Source organism: Scylla paramamosain, chromosome 32 (genome assembly GCF_035594125.1).
Source record: "Scylla paramamosain isolate STU-SP2022 chromosome 32, ASM3559412v1, whole genome shotgun sequence".
Lineage (NCBI taxonomy): Eukaryota > Metazoa > Arthropoda > Malacostraca > Decapoda > Portunidae > Scylla > Scylla paramamosain.
This window is the reverse complement of record NC_087182.1, coordinates 1533724-1545107: the sequence shown is the minus strand read 5'-3', so window position 1 is coordinate 1545107 and position 11384 is coordinate 1533724. Positions and strand designations below refer to the sequence as shown.

Sequence of the window (11384 nt, the reverse complement as noted above, 5' to 3'; positions counted from 1 at the left end):
AAAAAAAACTACACGCTTACAAAAAATCATTTACCATGTATTGTCTATAGTGTTTATTTGTAATGTTGTAAGTGTGAAAGTGGTGTTTGATGCCTCAAGAGTCCCAAGAAACTAAAGAATCGAGCCATAGCTTCTTTGGTCCCGGGCAGCGAAAGAAGAGGAACAGCAGGGCAGAGGTAAAGACAAGACGAAGAAGAATGCGTACACCAATCCAGTAAACAAGAAACAGATTCCACACTTACCCTACCCTTTGTTCCCAGCTGGTGTCTTCAAGAGAATGCCGGAGAATGCTTGGCACCAATACGTGAGAATCCTTGGCTCCAAAACCGGAATTCTAAGAGTGACTTGCGCCAAAACAGTTACACACTCACGTAATTTTCACCCACACACTGCAGTCAACATAAATAGCACTATTCGCCTTATTTCCTGCAGGTGTAGTTCATTTCTTCACTTCACACAGCTGTTATTTGTTCATACAAGGTGTTCACTTCTTCATCGATGGTCCGCTCTGCTGTCACGTGTTTGTTTGCCACCTGCACGCTTCGCTTGTAGCATCAAGAGTAGGACCAGACAGCGGAACATGTAATACTGGAGTGTGAGATATATGAGAGACAGGAGAGAGATAATCCAAATGATTCTGACTGAGTTAGGGTATAATAGGAATGAAAGAATGGAGGAGACAGGAAAGGAATGGATGGTGCTGTGCTGGGACTGTGTAGAGAGACGAATGAAAGGATGATTGAGGTAGTGAAGGAATTCCTGGAGATAATGAGGTGTTCCAGAAGTAGGAATGTGTAGAGAGATAAATGAAAGAATGATTGAGGCAGTGAATAAAAATAAATTGCTGCCCTCTCTTACGTAACGAAGTGCCTCGCATGAAACACTGAGACAGAGACCGAGGATTCATTAGCTAACACTCCTATGAGCCTTTCACGCACACTATCAATAATTCATATAGTTCCTTGAGTCCTACATTACCTGATAGGACTTAAACCACCAGCATTATCAAAAAAAGATAACTAAGGAAAAAAATCATCTTTCTATGCACGAAGCTCCGAGGCTCCACCAAACCATCTGGAGCAGTGACTATTATGAACTTTAGAATCTCATGCCCTTATTATCAAAGAACACATTAAAAACCCTCTATTTCTTTGTCCCACTGTGCCTGGTAAGACTTCAATCACCGGTGTCATCGCAAATGAATAACTGTTAGTGTCAATCTCCTCCCCCTGAACGAAGCAGCATCGAACTATCTCGAGCAATGACTTTCATAAACTCCAGAATCTCACGTTCTAACCATCAAAACAACACATTAAAAAATAAATATATTGCCATGTAGATTAGGGAAACCATATAACTCCTTCACAAATTCATTAGTGATTATTTCTTGTGAATTGTGAATGAAAGAGAAAAGGTTCATTTGATCATTCTCCTTCGAAGCTTCTCCATCTGCCAGAATGTTTCATAATGTGTTCTCTCGTATTGCAGGGGTTGGGAAATGGCTTAGTGCAATATTCAATACATTACCGAGTCACGAGGCCCAGGGGAGATGCAATTCTATACTGAATCGAATGAAATAGGTTTGAATGTCATGTTGAAATTCATTTTATGGGTTGGAATGTTATGATAACGATGAAATATTCATATAATGCAGAGAGAGAGAGAGAGAGAGAGAGAGAGAGAGAGAGAGAGAGAGAGATTTAAGAACAAAAACATATTCTGAAAACTGATATACACCAGAAGTAAACATAAATAAGATACACTGACATGGAGATAAGACAGATGGATAGACAGACAAACAGACAGGAATAAAGCATGCACACCGTCACTTTGAAAGCTTCAGTAAGACCACATACCAATCAAACTATGAACAAAACCTACCCAACCCACAGCCAAGGTCAGTAATGTGAAGGAAATACAATTTTTTTTTTAACAACTTTCTTTATTTCTTATACAAAAATAGCAATACATTCATATGGAATTCGAATATCCTTGTCAATGGGGAGCAATCATCCACACTGGTCACTAACTGCCATGAAGACACGCACAGGCTACAGTGAAATAAGTATTCGGTTTCTCTAACGAATCTGGATGTGTTGCAATTTGGCTCAATCCTGATTCCAAAGTCTTCTTAACTCGACTCTAAGTAACAAGTGTCAGTTTTGGTTCCGACATGTTTCCACGTCCCTCCTTCGGCAAAATTGTTATCTGGTTTCGTCAAATTCCCAATCACAAATAAATAGTTAACATATCTGGCTTCAGCAGCGTCATTCTGAATCAAAACACTGAATATCAAAGTATTTGCCATATCTAGTCTCACGAAATTAACTGAGTGACGGTGAGTTTCCGGGATGAAAGACTGATTACTCGACTTGTTGCTATCTTGATCAAATTTGGACTTGTACTTACAACATGCTAAGAGAGAGGGAGAGGAAAAAAAAAATTTCAAGAGTAATGCATGAGGCAAACTTTGATGAATGACAAAGTTTACATAAAAATAAATTATCGAAACACTGAATTCTTGACAGCAAAAAACCTACGACTGAAACTAGGATATAGAAAAATACGCTTTTTGTTCCTATACATAGTTTGAATTCTTGACCTCCAGACTAGAAGAAAACACAAGACCCTGGAACTCTCCACCACTGAGATTAGACAATGTGCTGGTGGGGTTCTGCAGTGGCCGTGGTTGGCAGATATCCATCATTTACGACTTTGTAAACTGGCGGAGCAAAAGTTACAAGTCTTCTACAGGAATCCTTGCACTAATACTTTCCTGACTGATTCTCACAAGAGGACTGCACTGTGACTTGAAACAGATGGCAATGAACAGCAAATCAAAGTAGATGTAGAAGTGTGTGTGTGTGTGTGTGTGTGTGTGTGTGTGTGTGTGTGTGTGTGTGTGTGTGTGTGTGTGTGTGTGTGTGTGTGTGTGTGTGTGTGTGTGTGTGTGTGTGTGTGTGTGTGTGTGTGTGTGTGTGTGTGTGTGTGTTCTGATGAAATTTTTGGAGTACTAATTTGAATCATCTTTGTGGAATGCTCATGAGGGTATTGTACACCACACCTCCCTGTCAATCAAGAGAGGTGTGGTGCACTGTGAGAGAAAGGAAGGTCTCAGTGGGAGGAGCGTCCCACCTTTGCATCACGACGTAAATGCCCACCACAGTGTCACTTGCCTCCACACAAACATGTATGGACAAGTGAACTGAATAACACAGACCAAAGTCTTCAGTTTCCACAGACTCTGATCACAATATTTACAAAAACCTTAAATAACATTTTGTGAATTGCTGAATTACTGAAATTCAAGAACATGTACCTCAAAATAAGACCCTTGTCAGATAAGTGAGGTACAAATACAAGAAATAAATAAATACAAAAGATTTAAAAAATGGTCAAACACCTCATTAAAGGTGACAATAACAGGTTACACTCAAGCCAGTAGATAGTGACATACCTACTGTTAATTACATGTAAGTCTTACTGTTTTACTTAAGTTTTGCAGTATCACAGTTCACATGATTCTCCAGTGTGTGGTGAAAACAACTGTCACCACCAGTGTATCAGTTCAAGCTGTACATTCCTACATCTTTCACAAAACAAATCTTGAAGTTACACACCCTGTGTCACAAAACTGTCTGTACAGCAACACAGTGTGCAATGCTACATTCATTTTAAGAAAACTAAAACAAAAAATTTTCTTTTCCTTTTTTGCTGCAATAAAGATTTTCTATGAAATATGAAAAATATTGACCTCTCTAAAAAATCTAAACAAAAATATCTTTATAAATAAGACAAACTAATCACAATGATTTTAAAGAAAATTTTTTTTTACACAAACAAGCTTACCTAATTGTAATTTTGCTGTCAAAAAAAGAAAAAATTTGCATCACCTTTGATCCTGTAAAAGCACCTACATACACACACACTCACACCTTTGTCAAGACTGGACAACCTGTGCTCTGACAAGTCTGCAGGTACTGGAAATAAGGAGCAACAAAACACAGCACTAAATAACCTTCACTTCCATGGACAACACAACACAAGACCAAGCAAACAGTGTAGCTTCTTGGTGATAATGTACAGTGAGAGGTAGACAATGACGAGATGTTTTTTTTCTTTTGCTACACATCACTTAAGGAGACAAGGAGCTACACCACACTATTACGAGTGTCACAGGAGTGGTCCTGAGGTGATCTGAAGGCCCAGCAGGGATGTAGTCAAGGCCAGTATACACAGCCACTTTTAGGTCAACTCCTCACGAGCTGCACTTCCTGTGGTGTCGAGTCTTCGGAACATCATCACAATTAAGGAAACGCTGGAAAACACCATGACATGAAATACCAGAAAAATGCTTCACCTCTAGCCATTCTGTCCATCTCAGCCTGACTCTTGGAGGACGCAAGGACAGCACACACTCCTTACGCTGCCACACACGTCACATCAATACCTCCCCTAACCTCTAACCTCCCGGCACACAGGCAACTGACAAACAACACACTGGCTAAGCAAGATGCAAGTCATTCCAGTAAACACATGACTGAGCAGACCATACTGCCATTGAGATAACTGTGCCTGCAAATCAAAATAAAGCTCTCCTTGATACTCAAACTAATGGGAAACGCCTCAATGTCTATTTACAACTATACACATCATCTGGAGGTTAGGGGCTAATGGTGACAGGTCAGAATAGGTGTCTTTTCTGGAACTTGTGATTATGAAGGGGTTCTGTAATTAAGAAATGCAATGAATCCCTGAAATTCCACATTAGGTTAAGCAAAGAGTTCCTGTCCTTCACACAATTCCCTGGGCATTCACTCAAGGCTGCTTACCTTGCACAAAAGCTTGCATCCTTTAGAAATGTAAGTAAACAAAGACTTGTCCAGCATACATTATAAATTTAAACATGCAATGATTATCCACTTCCCTGTAACTGACAATCTACCAACACTAATCTGAAACCATATCAAAAGTTATATTATTCTTTAGTCAAATTAGATAAGTTTCTGCATTACATGAGCAGTGATATGTGTAAATTCTATTCTTTGCCTCTTGATGCCTTATTCCCTCCACTAACTGTCTCCACTAGTGTGCTGATGACATCAAAGTTCCCATTACCCACAATTCCTACCTTGCTATTGCATTGCACCTTCCCTCACACTTTCCCCTTGATGCACTCTTTCTACTGTCTCCCAACTGTGATGCGGGAATATAGTGGGGAGCCAGGAGCAAGACAGTGAGGAGTGTCTGCAGGAGTAAGTGTCACCCCTCACCCACACACAGCACAGTGAAGGGCTTGAGGCACTGTTCAGGAGATCTAATTTTGTCTACAGTGGTTGGGACACACAGAGAATAAATGGAAGGTTTTAAACTGGCATTAATAACATGAAATCAGAGCAGGTAGGATGAGAGAAAAGTGCCTAGGTACATCTTAATGTTTTCCTAATAGTTCACCAAGCAGATGTGTAACTTGTTGTGTGATCACATCAATTGGACAGACCTGCATGGCAAAGTAAGTAATGAGAAAAATGTGATGGTTTAATATCACCTGCAGCTGATATGGTCACTGTGAATTACTTATTAAAACAGTCATAAGTTGCTTTCCACAAATTCAGTAGCTAATATCAACATTTCTTTGCCAAATTTTCCCCTAAGCTGCTATTCTGTCATTTTGGAGAAGCTTCTGTCCTGCATATATGTGAAAAAGTTTTAAGTTAAAAAACATTGGCAGTATAAAGAGCAGCAGCTATCAAGAGTTAATTAATAAACACTTTAATATAATGTTTCTTATGTTACGTCAAGGAACACTACCCATCCTCAGTGTGGAGACCCAGCAGAGATTTCTTGGGAGATAAAAGATCAAGGTAATGGTTAAGTGCATCATCACTTACTCTCGGCGAGCATAATGTTCACAGCTCACAGTTAACATCTACTGTGTGGTCTTCAAAGGCTTCAGGAGGCACTAAGATATGATTATTCTGACCCTCAGGTCCCAAGGAAGTTGCGAGGTCCTGCTGTGAACTGGCTATCAAGTACTGCAGTTCACTTGAGATTGGAATTCCATCCTGCAGAGAAAATATTAAATCAGAACATATACAGAGAAAAATCAATATTTATTCTTTTAACTGCCCTTTTAAACTGATCATTTTAAGTTCTTCTGCATTAAATTGCCATTCTGTTGTACAATAAAACACAGCTAATAGCAAGAACTAGTGTTCCTGACTCACCTGGTTGACCAAGGTTCCGTCCTCCCGCTGGAACACCACAATCTCCCCGGTGCCCCCCAGCAGAGACTGTCCCAGGTCCTCCAGGTCACCCACCTCACAGGACAGCTTCTCCAGCTCGTCCTGCTGTTGCTGCTGCTGTGTTGTATTCACCAGTGAATCTACCAGTGGTTCAGTAAGAGTCTCCAGGACACAGTTGGGGTCTAGAGAGATGCCTCTAATTCCCTCAAAGGCCTAGATGGGAAATGGAAGGTAAGTAAGAGTGTTTAAAATTGAGTTTAATCCTCAAAGGATCCCAATTTAATTCTATAAAACAATAATGACTATCTATCTATATGCCAGGCCAGCATTTCCATAAAGGCTGGCCCAGACAAATCACCACACACTCATACAACAACACATCATTCACACTCTTAGCCCTGTCAGCCACTAGTGGAAAGGCAGTCTTGTCAACCACTCTCCTAACAATAATACTACTACCAATCTTCAGTGTATTTATATGTGTGTGATTAATTTCAGCTAACCCACTTAAAACACATTAGCAGACAAATGGTAAATAGAATAATGTCTCAGCCGGATAATAACAAGTGAAGGTGGCCAGTGCTCTTGTTGCTCTCACCTGCTTCCCTTCTGTGTATGAGGAGAAGAAACAGTCCAGGTCAGTGTCTTGGTTGGGCCGAGGCACCAGCACATCCTGGGTGAAGCAGTCCTCCTCAGGCACCGGGGAAAGGCAGGGGGAGATGATCACCTCTTCCTTCACGATGGGTTCGTGCTTCACCTGTACAGGAATAGTGGCACTGTGGATGCCTGTTCTTCCTTCACAATAAACATAAAAAATGGCTCTCAAAGATACATTGCCTACATCATGTTATCCTGTATAGAAGACACCACACATTTGCATGAAGTGCTTCACAGCATCACAACTGGTGCCACACATTTTGGCTGCCAGCAGAGCCATCACTGACAACAAAGACCTCTTGCTTCACTAACCGTCTTCAGGAGACTCTTGCCACTGGGAAGGTGTGTGGCATGCTGCTGCTGCTGCTGGTGCTGGTGCTGGTGCTGCTGCTGTTGTTGTTGTTGTTGTTGTTGTTGTTGTTGTTGTATCAGGTGTTGTTGGTGGTCTTCCTGGTGCTGATGGCTCACCTCAGCCTTCACCTGTATCTCATTGAAAGGCTTCACCTGCACGTCACTCAGGACCAGCTTCACTATAACCTCTCGTTCTGACACTCTGCAAGTTGAAGTGTTGCATTATTTATATACAATGACTCTCACAGCATCATGTTTCATACCCTATCATTGCAATGCTTTCAAAGAAATTAGTTAAATAGTAAAATACTGAATATTTACTACCCAGAAATACTTATCATGAATAACCAATATCCTTCATAGAACTTTAAAAAAGATTTTACATTTTACAACAAAACAAAATTGCAGGTCACCTCAACACAATGATCTGCGTGTTCTCTCCCACGATGAGCTGCTCTGTCTCAATGAGTGTCTTGATCTGCGCCGCAATCTCCTGCTCCGTCAGCACCGTGCCCTCCTTGGAGATGAGGCGCAGCTCCTGCAGGGTGTTCTGCCCCATGCTGGCCAGCACGCTGCTCAGACAGCTCCCCGCTGCCTCAGTCTTCCCGGGCTGTGTATTTGGAATGGTCTGCCCTGCATGACCCTCAAGGCCATTGGTCACTTTGGTCTGGCAACTGGTCTCCTTTCTCCGCAGAGGAGCACTCAGGGTCGCCCTCAAGAGATCCTGAGAGGGCAGGAGGACTGAACTCTGACTGCTTTCCTCGCCATCATCTTGAGAAAGGAGAAGAGTCTGCTCCTGCTTCACAATGTTGTTATTTGTACTAGTTTGGGAAACTAACCTACTTTGCACTGTGGGTTGAGGCGTGAGGATACCTGTTCTTGGCCGCTGGGATACTACCAGTTCACTGTTCACTTGTGGCACTGTCCTGCTGGTAGCAACATTTTGCACAACACTGCTTGTCCCCGAACTCCCCCCTTCCCTTGCGAGAAACACGTCCTCCAGCCGAACACCGGCCACTGGGGCGTCCCCCTCACCGAGCAGCACCGCCTGCACCCCATTCCTTCGGCCACCGACACCATGTTTGTGCAAAGTAGATGTGGAGTAGGTCTTGGCCTGGCTGGGTCTGGGCCGCTTGGGGTGAGTCGCCGCTTCAGGCGCCTTGGCGGACTTCACGCTGCTCATGACGTTCTTCATCATGTCGTCCAGGCTGTGGATAACGTTCTTAGCCGGCTGGATGCAGGTGAAGAGGTCACCGTTCCCCCGCAGCAGTATGTAGTAGCTCTTGTGGTCTGGGCCAATCACGGGGCGCAACTGGGAGAGGGTCGTCTCCACACTCTCCCTGGAGGCACTGTTGGGGGCAGACCCGGTGGCCTCCCTGGCCACGCCAGACCCCGAGGGCAGGCTGCTGCTGGATGTGCCATTTGGCTGCCCCGCTATGCTTCTCCGGTTACGCTTTCTTGACAATATGGATATCCTGTCTCTCCACTTCATAGCTGAATCCTACACAATGGGAATGGATAGAACAGTCATGTATTACATCCTAGCCTCCATGAGAGTTACTCTATACAAACACTTATAAATACTCAGTGAACACCTCCATTCTTTACCTTTCCAAGGCTCAACTCCATCAACAAGTGACGCTCTGCAGAGCCGCTAATATTTACAAAGGTAGCATAATCTTTCTTAATAAAATTATTGCACTATAAACATGAGGTAATAACTGAGATATATTACAAGCAAAAATAGCAACAAATAATATTATTAACTATGGTACCTACTTAAAACAGTGACTAGTTGTTGCATCACCTCACAAGAAACTTTTCAGTCACTTGACTTAGATCAATTTCTGCTTGCATGGTGTTCCCAATATGGTCAGTATGTACATATCATCTAAAGCTTTTAAGTATAAGTCAGCAGTAGTTAATGTAGAAGCAGAAGTCAGCTGAGTCACAATGTTAGGTATGATGCAAACATAGACTGAAATTTATGTAAAAGCCTTAATTTTAATTCTTCACAAAGAGCAGCTTTGCAACTCAAGTACACACTTGCACCTACAAAAGATCAATATACAGGGAAGGTAAAGGAACAATAAAGACAACACACACACACACACACACACACACACACACACACACACACACACACACACACACACACACTCTGGCCTTATCCCTCAGAAGGCTTACGGACCTGATGGGGTCCCTCCTATTGTTCCCCAAAACTGTGGCTCTGTGCTTGCATCTTGTCTAGCCTAACTCTGTCTATCAACATCTACCTTTCCTTCTTGCTGGAAGTCTGCCCACATTCAGCCTGTTCTTAAAAAGGGTGACCATTCTAATCCCTCAAACTACTGTCCATTTACTTTAATTTTCTACCTATCTAACGTTTTTAATCTATCCTCAACAGGAAGATTCTTAAACATCTATCACTTCACAACCTTCTATCTGATCGCCAGTATGGGTTCTGTCATGACCGTTCTACTGGTGATCTGGCTTTCCTCACTGAGTCTTTTAGGGCTTTTGCCTTAGACACATCAAAAACTTGTGATAGAGTCTGGCACAAAGCACTGATTTCCAAACTACCCTCCTATGGCTTCTATCCTTCTCTCTGTAACGTCATCTCAAGATTTCTTTCTGATTGTTCCACTCACACTGCTCCTTTAGACAAGAGGAATCAAAAGGATTTCATCTTATCAAATCCTCTCCTCTAACTTCAGCCTCTCTCTCATCACCAGTGCTCCATCTCTTGCTATCTTCTGACACTATTTTCACACTAACTGCTCTCCTGATCCATTCATGGCCTTGCTGCACAAGACTTTCTACTTTCTCTCATCCCTATTCTGTCCATCTCTCTACTACAAGAATCAGCTAGAATTCTCTATCATGTATTCCATTTTTCTGATAAACTCTGAAACTCCTTGCATGGTTCTGTATTTCTCCTTTCCAATGACTTGAACTCTTTCAAGTGGAAGGTTTCAATTTTTGACAATCATTCATGACTCAGTTTGGGGACTGGCACCTCAATGGGCCTTCTTTTCTTCTAATGTTGTTGCCCTTGGCTGATGCCCTTTCAACATAAAAAAAAATAATAATAATAATAATAAATAAATAAAAATAATAACCCAACATAAAATAAGTCAACAGCCATGTAAAAGCAAACATGATGTAGAATATTTAAAACCAGGAGACATCCAATAAACACATACACATTAAATAATGCATAAAAAAAGCTGGCATTCAAAATAAAACACGGGGGGAAAGATGAGAAAAAAGGAAGCAGAAACTTAACTAAACTATGAAAAAAAATCAAATAAAACATACACAATACTTAAAAACATACGGCATCCATTACAGACATACAAGTAAAATAACGCACAGAAAACAAGCATGTAAAATGAAGCAAGGAGAGAAGAGGAAACAAAGATAAGCAACTATCACTTCACAAACTTAGAACGCAGCAATACACACGTCTATTCAAACCCAAATGACACGCGAACACTCAACACCAGAAGCAAAACAAGACACTAGACAAGAAGACAAGGCCCTCAGACACACATACCTCCCATAACACCAACGGACAAGTGACCAGTGAAGGAGGGGAAGGAAAAAAACAAATAATAAACAACACAACCCAACACGCTGGAAAACCAAAACAAGCATGACTTTTCTGACACCTTTCCCTCCTCCTCCCTGGTTAGCCCACGCCACATCACGCCTTGCTAGCAGCCCCATGGACACTCCAGAGTATTAATCATCCCCCAAAGGTACCTTATTCCCGGGCACCCTGCATATGGAAGGAGAGGTGGTCCTGGCCTCGCTGGGTTCTCTGGGTCTCGGTCTGGGTCTCACTCGTGGTCCTCTCCTGGCGCCGACTGACCCACGGGCATAAAATATTTTCCTTCTTATTTTTTTTTTCTTTTTTTTTTTGCGAGTTAAGTGTCTGTAGCCAAATTTCATTGCATTAAAGAATTCACGTATAAGAAATGTCTATAATGGTGTATATTTGTTTATTATTTGGTGATTTCATACTGTCAGGTTCTTTTATAAAGTTTTTATAAAGTTCTTTTAAATACATATATCTAGCGTTCATATATGTTCAAATTTTCTTATAAAATTTAAAAGCTACATATT

At 41.7% G+C, this 11384-nt stretch overlaps 1 protein-coding gene across 1 annotated transcript; it reads right to left on the bottom strand.

Moving 5' to 3' along the window:
- Positions 1–2873: 2873 nt before the first annotated feature.
- LOC135089002 (AF4/FMR2 family member lilli-like) lies at positions 2874–11225 on the bottom strand. Its single transcript, XM_063984117.1, has 6 exons — positions 11022–11225; positions 7667–8754; positions 7215–7455; positions 6844–7002; positions 6228–6458; positions 2874–6065 (listed from the first exon to the last, which is right to left on the bottom strand). The coding sequence occupies exons 1-6, from the start codon at positions 11208–11210 to the stop codon at positions 5910–5912; spliced, it is 2064 nt and encodes a 687-aa protein (XP_063840187.1). The 5' UTR covers positions 11211–11225; the 3' UTR covers positions 2874–5909.
- Between the last annotated feature and the right edge of the window lie 159 nt (positions 11226–11384).

What these genes read in the sequence shown, in the direction of transcription:
- LOC135089002 (XM_063984117.1), bottom strand. Translation starts at nt 11,210, where the DNA reads ATGAAATTTGGCTACAGACACTTAACTCGCAAAAAAAAAAAGAAAAAA. An exon ending in GCAAGAGTCTCCTGAAGACG is followed by an intron (nt 7,003 to 7,214) that starts GTTAGTGAAGCA and finishes ATTCCTGTACAG; the next exon opens with GTGAAGCACGAACCCATCGT. An exon ending in CATACACAGAAGGGAAGCAG is followed by an intron (nt 6,459 to 6,843) that starts GTGAGAGCAACA and finishes TTTCCCATCTAG; the next exon opens with GCCTTTGAGGGAATTAGAGG.